The 13,228-nt window shown below is 54.5% G+C and overlaps 1 protein-coding gene across 3 annotated transcripts in view; it reads right to left on the bottom strand.

The window, feature by feature from the left end:
* SLC37A1 (solute carrier family 37 member 1) overlaps window positions 1-13,228 on the bottom strand; it is a gene marked incomplete at its 3' end in the record, with an annotated part of 68,225 nt that overhangs the window by 33,655 nt on the left and 21,342 nt on the right. For all 3 annotated transcript variants that reach the window (XM_082625326.1, XM_082625325.1, XM_082625327.1), the window contains exons 4-8: window positions 10,141-10,273; window positions 9,414-9,492; window positions 5,663-5,798; window positions 4,090-4,166; window positions 2,995-3,161 (exon numbers count right to left, since the gene is read on the bottom strand). In XM_082625326.1, coding sequence (XP_082481452.1) covers window positions 2,995-3,161; window positions 4,090-4,166; window positions 5,663-5,798; window positions 9,414-9,492; window positions 10,141-10,273 — 592 coding nt within the window. The remainder of the gene's footprint in view (window positions 1-2,994; window positions 3,162-4,089; window positions 4,167-5,662; window positions 5,799-9,413; window positions 9,493-10,140; window positions 10,274-13,228) is intronic.

Genomic DNA, 13,228 nt, shown 5'->3' with positions numbered 1-13,228 from the left:
CCGGCAGGAAGGAGGAACGGGTGAGCCGGTCCCTCACTGCTGGTCACGAGAAGGGGCGCTCCTGGGGCTTCCCCGCGCACCCTGCAGTAGGGGACTGGGGACCGGGAGGGAGCCGAAGCAAACCACCGAGATGCACGTGGCTCCGGTCTCCCCTCTCTGCAGTATTCTGCCCTTGGACACAGGATTTGCTGGTCACTGCCTGCAGCTGGCTTTCATCGTCACTCATACAGACGCCACCTCCTTGTCACCAGGGAAGTACAGGTACCAATCCCCTCAGCAGAAAGGGCCCGGCGGTCTGATTCTCGTTCTGCCGTGGAGGGTCTCTGTTAGAGCAGCAGGCCTGTGCCTGCAGTGGACTCAGGCTGACAGGTGACGTCGGGCTCAGGAGGAGGCCTCGTTCCCAAGGGCCTGGCTCGTGCTGAGCGAGGAGGAGTAAGGGTGTCCGAGCCTGCGAACTGGCTTCTCTCCGTTCGCTGAGACACTCGTGGACACGGGGCCCTGGGTGCCGGGTCCCAGCGTGGGAGGGTTAGGGGGCCACAGAAATGCCTCCTCCCGTTGAGGCCGGTTGCAGGAGCTGCCCCCAGAGGGAAGCGTCAGAGGCACGGTCGGCCGGCGTCCTGTCCACGTCACGTGTGCAGAGCAGTGCCTCCAGGGCCTGAGCTCAAGAGGAAGACGTCCAGAGGCAAGGTGGAGAAACGGAAGTCCGGAAGGTGCCCCAGGCCGCACAAGCTGGGCCCTGGTGACCCGGGCGGGGGCCAGGCAAGGACGGAAGCGGCAGCCGAGGGCGGTCTGACAAAGCCGGCCAGCCCCGGGGAGAGGTGACCGGCCCAAGGCAGAGACAGCGAGGACCAGGTGACTGAGCGATGCTGGCGGGACACCAGACGGCCCTGCCCCAGCCATGGGGAGAGCGGGAGGAGGGCGCAGGCGTGAGGGCAGGAAAGGAGGCCCAGTGGGAGGAAATCCTTGGCGGCCTCGTGAGGAACGGGGACACGGAACTCAACGGACGATCCTGCACCACCCTGAACATACTGACCTTGAACACCTGACGGCTAAAGGCTAACACCCCAGGTAAAGAGAACCAGCACAGCCCAGGGGAATGCGATGGGCTGAGGGAGGAGGGGAGAACGGCCTCTGTGGCCCGGACCTCAGCCCACAGCGCCCTCCCCGCGGCCCTCAGGGCCCCGTCCGTCCTCACTGTCCGCTGAGGCCGCCGGCCCACAGGCCAAGGGGGGGCCCGAGTGCTCATCTGTCCCATGACTCAGTACCAGTACATCTCCCGGGAACACCTTACAGGCCTGGGCGGGGCGGAGGGGGGAGGGAGGCAGATCCCCACGGTCACCATGGAAACAGGAGAGGGGGTGAGAGGCTGGCCGTTGGTGGGAAAGCAGCCTCGCCCGCCCCCTCGGAAGCTACAGGAGCGGTGGCTCAGTGGGGAGGATGCTCTCATTTTACTACAAAAGACCAAACCAGGGCTTCCGCGTTCTTGGAAATCCTGCCCCGCCCAGGATGACTGAGCCGAGTGGTGTTCGCGCTGAGAGCCCTGGCCACAGCAAACAAGCTCCCGTCCACTGCCATGCCCTCCGTTCCTTGTCACTCCGCCCCTTTATCAGTTGAGGAAGAGAATAAAAGCCACCGTGGACTCTGGACCTCGGGCCGAAGGCACGCCGGGGCGGCGGGGTGGGGGGTGGGGGTCCCTGCCCTAACATAGAGGAAGCGCGTCGTTGTCCAGGTGATGGTGTGGAAGCAGCCCCTGGAGAGTCCAGGTGACATGATGATCCTTCCCTGAACTCCGGTGACACACAAGCGACAGTTAATGCCACAGGTCGGCATGTCGGCAAGGAAGTCACAATACCCACCCTCCCCCCGGCCCCCTATCTGTTTAACAATTCACTTGTTTGGGCCATTTCGAGATGATGTTGCTAAAAGCTTACTGGGCCCCTGGAGAAAACGGTGAAGACGGGAGCTGAGCAACCCCGTGCCCTCTGCTCACACCCAGGGGAGGGGGGCGTCTGATCCCTCATCTAACCTTGGCTTCCTTCTTCACTGACAGGACAACACTGGCCTGAGAGCCGGACGTGTGCTCCACTAAATGGCGGTTATTTTAAAAATGAAAAGGTTAGCATTAGCAACAAGAAAAAGGAAGTGAGAAACTTCACAGTGCCTTAACCTTTTGGATGATAAAACCGGCAACTCCGCATGCAAAGCTGAAGCTACAGTTAACGCTCCCCAGGGATGAAGTCATCTGACTCCGGAGCATCCCTACCTGGGAGCTGACAGTGGGAGCTACCTAGTACCATATGATTTTATTTGGCTTTAAGCCAAATCAAAGAGGCAAACGCGAAATACACCTCATCAGAATAGCTCGTGGGTTTAGAGCACCCTGACATGTGACAGCTGAAGCAGCACCTGCTTCTCTATCATTAGTGTAATTGGTAGGAATGCTTGTCCTGCCGATCTCTATTTTAAAAATTAATTTAAAATTCAATTAAAACAAAAGTCTGGGATTGAGTCTAGGATGGAACAAAGGCTTGGATTTTCTGGTACAACACTACCTAACTAAGGTATATGATCTTAAGTCGTGTCACAGTTTTAAAACATTGTCAAGGATATATCTTATCAGAAGGCAAACAAGCTGGTGAGGCACATTTCAGTTTGTGACAGCAAGATTGGCGTGAGCAGGTGCAGCCACACGGGCTGGGCAGTGAGCAACGTGGCGGAAGACCATGCATGCCCAGTGCCGCGGGGCCAGAGGACAGGGCGGGAGGAGTTTCAACACTGGTTACTCTAGAAATCAGGAAACAGCAGAAAATCCAGCAAGACCCGGAGAGCAACGGCTCATCAGGGAAGCCTATACCTAAGAAGGAAGTCTTTCTGGCAAGGGAGAGCTGGACAATCCCAACCCTGCCTGGGACGAAGCAGCAGCAGCCTCTTCTCCTAAACTCGCCCCCCCCGCAAAGCCCTCCCGGGGAGAGGTCATCATCCACCGGTACTTACGTTCTATGAGAAAGAGAAAGCACACTATCCCCATGGCTGCCACGATGGCCCCGGGCACGACGAAGGACAGGCCCCAGCAGGTGGACACCCAGTAGCCAGCGATCAAGGACCCCAGAATGTTGCCCACAGAGGTGTGGGAATTCCAGACCCCCATAATCAAACCTCGCCTGCAACACAGCAAAACACAAGGTGGCAAATGATGTCTCGGGGCTTACGTGGATCAGTACGTGAGGTTACGACAGCGCCTGCACAGCATAAGAGCTGGTGCAGAAATAAAAAGGCAGTGCAGCACACCACCTCTGCAAGGCTTGGGACCAGGGGTGCTCACAAGAGGACAGTATCTTCACTTACCTCCGGCTGCATAATTACATCTCTCTGAGCTTATTCGTTCTATGATTAAGAGAAGAAAGAGGCCTTTTCCTAGAATTCTTGGAAGGCCCCCAATTTAAATTTGTGCCTTTGCAATCTAAATACAATCATTTGATGAAATATCCCATGAACCAAAGTTCACGTTGAAGAACCTGCCAGATGAACGGGGCTTAATAAGACTAGATGAGTGGGTTTCCTGTTTTAGTTTCCCCATCTTGTCCGGCATCTTGGACCACTTCCTAACCGTGGGCCTGGCCGTGCTGCCTGTCACACAGACGTTACGATGGAATCTGACCGCAGTGAGGTCACCAGAGGCTGGGTACAGCTCTGCTACCAGGCCCTGGGTGACCTGGACAGGTCACACTTCCCTGTGTCTTTCAGTCCTGTGAAAATGTAGCTTCTGCTTCGAAAGGCCTGGGGCAAGGCCCTGACTGCATTTCTCCCAGGTTCCCAGGACGCCAGGTGAGGCCCGGGCTGCTGGCTGGCTGCGCAGATGACCCAGACTCCACCCTGCCCACAACGGGGGGCGGGGGGCATCTCTGGGACAGAGGCCGCCTGAGTTTTAGACCCTCAAGACCCAGAGGTTTCAGTCATCTTATTTCATACAGTAGCCTGACGTGTTTTTTTCTGTAATGAATCTAAAGAAAAACTAAACATAAAGCGGTCTGGTTTTCGTCAGAATCTTCTGGAAACGAATGCTGCTGGAAGCAGGGCTGCCTTCCTCACCTCCCTTTTCCAAACCAGTTTCCGAGGCAGGTGACGACGCTGGGCCAGCCGGTGGTCTGTACCAGTCCGTTGATGATCTGTGACAGAGGGCAAAGGAAGAGACTGCTGAGGGGGGACACCCACACCCGGGAGCCTGGCCTCAGGGGTTTGGGCGCCCAGCGGGGACTCTCACAAAAGGAAGGAGCAGAACCCGATTCGATATGAGCCTCGACAGCCAGACGTGTATTTTAACAATATACGCAGACATCTTACCACGAGAGTCGTACGTGCCTGTTGTGAAAATTTTAGAGTAAGTAGAGAAAAAAAAAGAAAAGAAAATCTCTTGCTCGGAGATGAACTACTGTTAACAGTCTGGGGCCAAGCTGTCCGCTCTCTTTCCAAGCTAAAACTTTATGAAAAGAGAAAAACCCTCTCCTTTTTACAGAACTGTGATGATACCATAAGGGTGGCTTGTAAATTGCACGTTTTCCCTTCTTACATCACGAAGAAGGTACTGTTGCTGACGATCCACCGAAGGGAGCAGAACCTTGACCTAGTGCCTAGAGAAATGATTTCTGCAACTTGCCAAGAGCGCCCTGAGCTTTTGTTTGAAGAAGGGATTTAGGAAGTGTATCAGCAACTGGCTCTGCTTTAGTCTCGGGGGCCTCAGGGGCAGCCTCCTCCAACTACCGCCGGGAAGGACCAGCCTCCAGAGGCAGACTGGGAGACGCTGGTCCAGCCTCAGGGCCAGCCAGGCTCAGCCTTCCCTCCAGGAACGTGCTGGGGCTCTGGGAAATAGGTTTTTCCTTCTCTCTGATTTTCTGTATCCCCATAAAGTGTGCATCGCTTTGGTAATTAAAACAGCCAAACTCTTTCAAGTCCTGTGGTGAAAATTTTAAAGGCGAATTACGTATGATTTGCCCTGATGACCTTGCAACATCTCCCTGGGCTGTGTCTGGAGAGCCTCGGAAGCTGAGCATCATTGTTTCAAGTCATTTCCCATTTGTAGCCAATATTATCCACAGGGCTGTGGGGAGGGGCAAAGCCAAGAGTTCCGGGCTCCGCTGGAAGGGCCGGGCTGCATGCTCCTCTGGCCCTCACTCCCCTGCAGCACCCTTAGGCCCTCGCCTTTCCCTCCCCCCGCCCCGCTGACTGCCCCCAACCCTGCCCGACTGCCGACTATCCCCGAGTCCCCTCAACCTCCTCCCCTCACCACGCCCCTCATCCCCCCAACCCCAGAGCGGTCAAGTCTGACACAAGACAGAACATCTCAAATGCACCCAGATTAAGGCAGAAGGACTCAGAAAGGCTTCCTGCTTCAGTCCCCCTGCTGGGGTCCTGGCAAATAGGATTCTCTAGGCGGCAACTCCTGAAACTGAGAAACACTGCGCGGCTGCTGGCATTTCAGAGCAGAGCAGAGAAGAGGGGCTGGATGTGCCAGCGCTGACCCTGACCTCAGCCAGGACACAGTTCTGCGCCCACTCCCACCACCTGCCACGTTCTCTCTTGGCAGAGCTGGGGACCCGTGACATTAACACCCCGTCTGGCTCATCACGGAAGTCCCATGCATGGTGAGCCGTGGACCAGACCTTACCTGGGTCACCACGTAGAATCCAAAACTGTGGATGTTGTAGAAATACCCTACCCCAAAGAGGGCAGTAAAAGCACCGCTGGCCACCATCCCGAAGGTCAGGTAATACCGGATCGACAGGCGGTCGCCTATCATGCCACTGAGGAGGGAGAGGAGAGAGACAAAGAGGAGAAAACGAACACACCCGTGATGCGAGTGACCCAGCGATTCCTTTCTGGATGCTGTCATGTTCCGAGCTTTCAGAACCTGAAAGCACCCCCATTGCCAGTAAAGTTTAATCACAACGATTTTCCAGTGGAGCATGTATTAACCAGAAACTGGCAACACCTTTTAAGACTTTCTATTTCTAACAAAAGTCACTGTCAAATAATAAAACTGAAACGCTCTGACATATATGATGCCTGCCAATTAAAAAAACAAACCCCAAAACTTGTCCTGCTAGCTGAGCTGATCCTGTTTTATATAAACAACAGCCCGTGCATGTAGAGAGTATTTTAAGATTTCCACTGTCGAACTGTAGACAAATATGAAAAGGGGTCACCTGTGACCTTGAGCACGTCTCTTGGCCCTCGGGCTGGCATTAAGCCGCGGCATCAGCGGCCAGGCCAGAGGCTCTCTTGCCGACGACCCTCTGGCCACAAGCACTGTGATCTGGTTTAAAGACAGAGCCTTTTCCTTAAGGTAAAGTCTGAAACGTGGGGCAAAGCCTCCATGCTTTCTTTGAACAGCAACGTGACGCCATAAAGAGCTAATCCCTCTGGAGAATTGCTTCCTAGAGCTGCCCGGGTGCTCAAACGAGATAAATTCGGTTAAGTGCCTGGCAGGGAGTGGGTGCTCAATCAAACAGCTCCAGTGCTGCCAGGGAGGGCGAAAATCTCCAGTTTCATACTGGGACATACAGTCAACAGGCCTTTACCACCATCACACCTCACTACCCAATGCCATATGAAATACGTCCTTTACTGCCTTGTAGGACATGTCACTATGGAACAGCTTGACACTGTGACTTATTGAGTGAATAAAGGGCTGAAGAACAATCACAAAGGACTGTGAGCCTTTTGCAATCCTTACATACACTCTGTGGGTCTCGTTTTCTTCCACATAATCATTCTAGGAGTCAGATAAATAGGAAACGTAATGAAGGATGATGCCTGCCTGTCCGTGAACAGTACTCTGGGAGCCAGCTCCAAAATTCTGGTCTTTCATCTCAAGAACAAATACCCCAGAGAGATCTTCCTTCAGAATTTACCAAAGAAAAAGAAGATCAACCTAGTATCATGCAAATGACCTATTAAACACTAAAGCAGGAAGTAATTTAAAATTGTAAACAGCATTCAGGTCCAATTTTAAGCTGAGTAGAAATTGATCACATACAAACTCGAGAGCATTCCAGAGCTAAAGGAGTTATCTATTTCATCTTGCTCACCTCAGAGAAGAGGGAACATGTCCCAGAGGAGGTCGCGGACCTGCCCAAGGTCACGGAGTAAGTGCCAGAGTCAGATGGGCCTCCTGCAAGCTAGTGCCATCGGCTGGGGCTTACAAATGTCCTCTAGTCTCGCTAGACAATACTGGGACTCAACTTGGTCTCTATTTTAAAGTTTTAAAGAAAAGGCCTAACGGAATGGACAGCATTCCACATGGTATCAGGCTCCTACAGGTAAGAAAGGCCACGCCACACCTGCTTGGACCTGGGTTAGCGAAGGTGCCACCACGTCTGAGTTATCTGCTACACTAACACCATCCATCTCGCTAGCAATGTGTCATGATGTCACTAAGAAGCCATGCAAGGAAGCATGCAAGGAAGCAGGGTACACCCTCATCCCCGTCATGAGTCCACTGCGGATTTCACATTAGGTTATTATGAAATAAATAATACTATTTCATAATAAAATAAAATTATTTAATAAGAACCTTCGTTGGCGAGTTGCATGAAGAATGATCTTTGCCAATAAATAAGCAATAAAAAACCCACTTTATTCAAACCAGGTTTCTTAGCCTCAGCACCCTTGGCGTGTTGGGCCGGGTAATTCTTTGTGGCGCGGGGCTGTCTTGTGTCCTGTAGCACACTTAGCGGCACCCCGGTCTCTGCCCACCAGATGCCAGTAGCACCCCCTTCTCCGGCTGAGACGACCAAAACCATCTCCAGATATTGCTAAAAGTTTCCTAGGAGACAACATCACTCCCAGCTGAGAACCACAGTTAACTAGTGTTTTCTAGTAACTGAGAAAAACACACTCCAACCTTGGGGTCTTTTTATATTATTGATTATTGGTGTCCAGTAAAACTGCGGTTTTTAGAACATAAATATTTGACCACAGGATGGAATACAGCTGGCGGCCGGCTGCAGCTCACGCCCTAAGTCGCCTGAGGCTTACACCGTCCTTTTCCACAGCTGGGCTCCCATTCTGTGCGGCATCCGTATTATTCATTCCACACTCAGACAAACCCTGCAGCTCTATGCAGATGTGCAAGTTCAACAAAGGGGTGACAGCCACTCCATCAGCAGAAACCGCCTGTCTGGGTACCAGACACCCAGACGGTCCTGAGCTGGGGAGGGGGTCCAGGTCTCGGTGATAACACAGTCTGGGTGGATCTCAGGGAAGAAGGTAAACATTTACAGGGATTCCAGAGATTCCCAAAGCTCTAAAACTCTGTGTCTCTGAACAAAGCCCTCTTTGGATTAAAGGCCTTAGTCCCTGTAAGTTTTGTTTTGTTTTTTTTGTTCAACCTGGCTGGACCGACACAATGGCAGTTTTTAACCGGCCGACTGCATGTCCTGTTATTACCCACTAATATTTACCACCTCCCTAGGCCAGTTCAGAACTGGATCAAGAATGGGGTAACTGGCTTCCCTGGTGGTGCAGTGGTTGAGAGTCTGCCTGCCGATGCAGGGGGCACGGGTTCGTGCCCCGGTCTGGGAAGATCCCACATGCCGCGGAGCGGCTGGGCCCGTGAGCCATGGCCGCTGAGCCTGCGCGTCCGGAGCCTGTGCTCCGCAACGGGAGAGGCCGCGACAGCGAGAGGACCGCGTACCGCAAAAAAAAAAAAAAAAAAAAAAAAAAAATGGGGTAACGATCGTATGTAACAGACGCTGGGAACACAGCACGGGCCAGGCCCTGTTCCGAGCATTCTGCGTGTACTAACTCATTTAAACCTCACCACACTCCTGTGAGTTAAGAACTACTGTTTCTCCCATTTTGCAAAGGGGAAACTGAGGCCCAAGGAGGTGTGGTAACTCGTCCAAAGCCCCCCAAGCGGGCAGTCAAGCCGGGATCAAATCCCAGCAACGTGCCTCTGGGGTCCACACCTCCCACCGCCAGGCAGGACGGCCTCGGCGCTCAGGGGAAGCTCTGTTCCGGCCTGGCGGGGCATCCAAGTGGACATGCCAAGCACCCGCTGTGTGAACTGCTCTGATGCCAGGCGGGGCTAGGAGAGAGACGGCGGCCCCTGAAACCAGAGGAGAGGAGGCTCTGCCGCGCTCGCCGGGTGGGGAGCTGCCAGTGCCCTGCTCCTGGGTGACCGGGTCCCGGCAGGGCTCACGGTGCATCCAACCCCGGGGCCAGGAAAGCCGTCTGAGGACAGTCTGCCCGATCAGCAGGACACCCGGGCCGTGCGCTGGCTTCCATCTCATCCTTGTCTCTGAGGAGAGACTGGAGGACCAGCCACCTGCGGGCGGGGCCGCGTCTTCAGCGTACCTGAGCCGCGCTGTGCACCCAGCGGACCACCTGGGTCTTGCAGTCTTGGCCAGACCTACCTCAGGTACATGCCAACAGCGTACGCACACAGGAAGGAGTAGTCCAGGGCGCCGAGCAGCTGCTGGTAGTTTTCCTGATCTACATGGGGCGAAAAGCAACAGGAATAGGAGAGTATTGTTTACTCTTCACTGAATACCAATTTATGTCCGGGAGAGGTACAGTGACATACGAGGCCTCTGCCCTCTACGTCTGGGTGGCGTCCTCAGAAGGCAACACAGAAAATACAGCAACTGGAAATCGAGTCACCATGTTTCCAATAATCGCTACATAAACATTACTCCCATTAGGTCAAATCCCCATGGCTGGCGGTGAGCTTGTGGGTTCTGTTCTGTTTCACATGTTACACCGGCTGTGGTCCGGGCCCCCCAGGCCAGCCCCACACCACAGCTCGGAGATTGCTCTCTTCTTTCCACCCACAGCTTACGCTCTGTAAGTCCTAACTTCCAGCTTGGACAAATGCAACCTGCAGATGACCTTCAGCAGATCTGACCACTGAGCGACACCTCTGCACACAGGCACGGGAAATGTGCGGCCGCTGAAGGTGCAAGGCTGGTTTGCTGGGAGGAGAGGTTAGTTTGCACCTGGACGCGCGGCTGCATCTGACAGCATCGTCACCGCTGCTGAGACCAGCCAGCCGGCTCGGGGACTGCCACCTGGGGAGGAGGGCTGCGGGGATGGCCAGCTTCAGCCACGGGACGAAAGCAGGGGGACGGACGGAGAACTCACCAAATGGGGCCCAGCCGCAGTCGGTCCCGTTGTCTGGGAGCTGATGAGCGGGGGTGTCCCCGGCTTTTCGGCTCTGGCTGTTGAATCCGACCTCCCCCTCATATGAAGCCGTGCAGTAGCTGTGCAGCTCACCCTGGGACATCCATGGGGAGGACAGAAGCCAGAGAGAGAGAGTGCACTCAGGTGGGGCTCAGCCGCCCCTCTCCTTACAGCTGTCCTAGGGTGACTGCGTTCTAGGGGGATACGGCGCCTCTGGGGCGGTGTGTCTAGGGGACCCACAGAGTGCCTGCCAACGAGGATGGTTTCTCGAGCTCCCTAGCGGCCGTCCCCTCCTGAGCACAGACACAGCCGACGCAGCCTGTACCGGGCCACCCAGAGACGACTGCTCAGAGCAGCTGGGCAGCATGGGGGACAAGCTGCCCAGAACGGAAGAATGGATTCATCTTGCTGGATTTATATAACTGACTACAAGTTACAGGTCCACACAAGGATGAGGATGAATCTCGAAACAAAATAAGCCTGACACAAAGGAGCACAAATGGGAGGACTCTGTTTATGAAGCTCAGGAGGAGGGAAATAAATCCAGGTGACATTGGCGAGAATGGTGGTCACCTAGAGAAGGGTAACAGTGACGGGGACCAGGCACAGGGAGCTGGACAGGGACCAGACCTTAACCTAGGTGATGATTTCCCAGGTGAGCATGTAAATATTTGCCAGGCTAGACACCGCAGATCTGTGCACTTTACTATGTGCAAATCACATGTCAAAACTCCCCCTAAAACTAGCTCAAGGTGCTCCTTAAGGAGGCATCCACACTTCCAGAAAAGTGCCGCAGGGCAGCCAGGGCTGTCCTGTTATGGGGACCTGAGTAACAGGTGACTTGTTCCTTAAAATACAAGGGGGGCTTCCCTGGTGGCGCAGTGGGTGAGAGTCTGCCTGCCGATGCAGGGGACGCGGGTTCGTGCCCCAGTCCGGGAAGATCCCACATGCTGCGGAGCGGCTGGGCCCGTGAGCCATGGCCGCTGAGCCTGCGTGTCCGGAGCCTGTGCTCCGCAACGGGAGAGGCCGCGACAGTGAGAGGCCCGCGTACCGCAAAACAAACAAACAAACAAAAAAGCAACACAAGGGCAGCAGACAGGACTCCATGCGCCTGCGGTGCCACCTGGGGGTCACACGTGTCCCCTCCCAGGTGGCCCCGGGCTCCCACTTCTCCCCTGCTGGGTGCTTTCTGAGGTTTCCACTACACGGGGCTCAGACGAACCCATCCATCAGTTGTGAGCGAGGGCAGAAAGGAGGCGTCCTCAAGGTCAAGGAGGTGGCCCTCAGCGGGAGCAGAGGTCCTGAAGGGGCGTCCTTTAGTGAGCTGCGACCTGAGAGAGGGCCTGGGGGGCTGTGAGGAAGGCTGGCCCTGGAAGGAGCATCTACCCCGGGGTCAAGACACAGGGCAGTGGGCAGGGAGCTGCACCCCAGTCCACCAGGTGGGGGGCAGCCAGAAGGCCTATCCACCACCTTCGCTTTGTGGGTACCCCGCCTCTTCAGGAGGGGGTCACTAAAGAGGCTGATCTCCTCTAAAAGGCCGCCTTGCTAGGGCTGTGGTCAGCCACGGCGGTACACCTGATTTTACATGGACACACGCCCCCGAGACCTGGCCTGGCACACGGGACCCAGCCACTCTGTGGTCACGTGGCTTTGTCATCATCACTGGGCTGCTCTGTTGTAACTTAAACACAAGGTTCTGCTAAAACCAGCCAAGGTTCCGCTTTCCAAACTCAAAGTAACACTTTGCAAATAGCTTTCCTCAGCCCAGCTCACACTCCCCAGTGGTGGAGGCCGGGCACTGTCATCCTGGGATCCTCAGAGCCCCTTCCCTGCCCGCCTGAGAAACTGTGCACGTGGCTGTGAATTTGGGACGGGGACACGGGGGAGCCCTGCCTTTCTGCATAAAGCTGGATTTCCAGCACTTCCCCACCCGCCCGAGGTGATAATTTCCTTCTCCTCTTTGCCTTCAGAAGTCAGGTGTGTCTGCCCACCTGTCTCTGTTGCTTCTCTTGGAAGCCAGCCGGGCCCGGAGGCACCACTGATGCTGTCTATTCACCTTTCAATAAGGGAGCCACAGGCAGGACGCAAGGACCCCCATGGGCTGAGGGGGACCCTCGAGCGGGGCTGGCGTGGGGTTCCTAACACACGCCTTACATGGAAGCTCGGGAAGAGGACCGTTAGGGACGCGGCTCCCACTGGCAGGTCCACACCCTCCTTCACCATCCACGGGGGATATAAAGGATTACAAAGCATCCCTTCTTGTTTCATAAACAAGCAGAAGAGGTTTTCTGTTTTGGTTTGTCCCGGGATGAGAGGTGCCAGTCAGGGACACGGGCTCTGAGCTGGGATCCTGGTGCTGCTGTGCCGGTTTCCAACCTCGGCCGACTCACGGGGACTCCCCACGGCACCTTAAGAAGCCAGCACAGCGTGGCCCGTCCGGCGCTGCTGTAAAGATGAGCACGTGGAGGTGTGTGCAGAGAGCTCCTGTCCGGGTCCCTTGCCCTCAGAAAGGCTCAGCGACTGGCAGCTGTTTGGGGTCCACCCACACAGGAGCACCCCAGGGCCTCCAGCTGGCCCTAATCTCATTCAGCTCCCTTCTCCCCCCAGCCCTCCTCCTTCATATGAGAAATGCAATCTCCAGCCCACCCCACTGAAAAGCGGAAGCAAAAGCAATAAAAGACTTAACATTACTTGAGCATAAAGAGTTCTGAGGATATTTAAATGACCACATCTTAGCTTTTAATAAGACTGCCATATTTTAACTTTTCAATGACTTTTATTCCCCAAACCTGGTGTTTGCAGGAAAATTAAGGATTAATGAAACTAAGATAAACTTAGTTTGTCAGAAAGAAAACTCACCAGGTGAACTGATTCTTACCATGTTATAAAATCATTTCGGGGGTGGGGAGCTAGTCCTTTGCTTTCATAAAAGCAGTCTCCTTTGCACATTTCTTACACATGTGCCTTTCCACAGACAACACATAAAATTAATCAAAATACACCAGGCAGTGATTAAAAGTCGATTAATCAAAAGATAATGTGGCAGCTG

The sequence above is a fragment of the Mesoplodon mirus genome (genome assembly GCF_964341445.2).
Source record: "Mesoplodon mirus genome assembly, chromosome: 6".
Classification (NCBI taxonomy): Eukaryota; Metazoa; Chordata; class Mammalia; order Artiodactyla; family Ziphiidae; genus Mesoplodon; species Mesoplodon mirus.
Note: the sequence above shows the minus strand (reverse complement) of the source record. Positions and strands in the feature narration are given on the sequence as shown.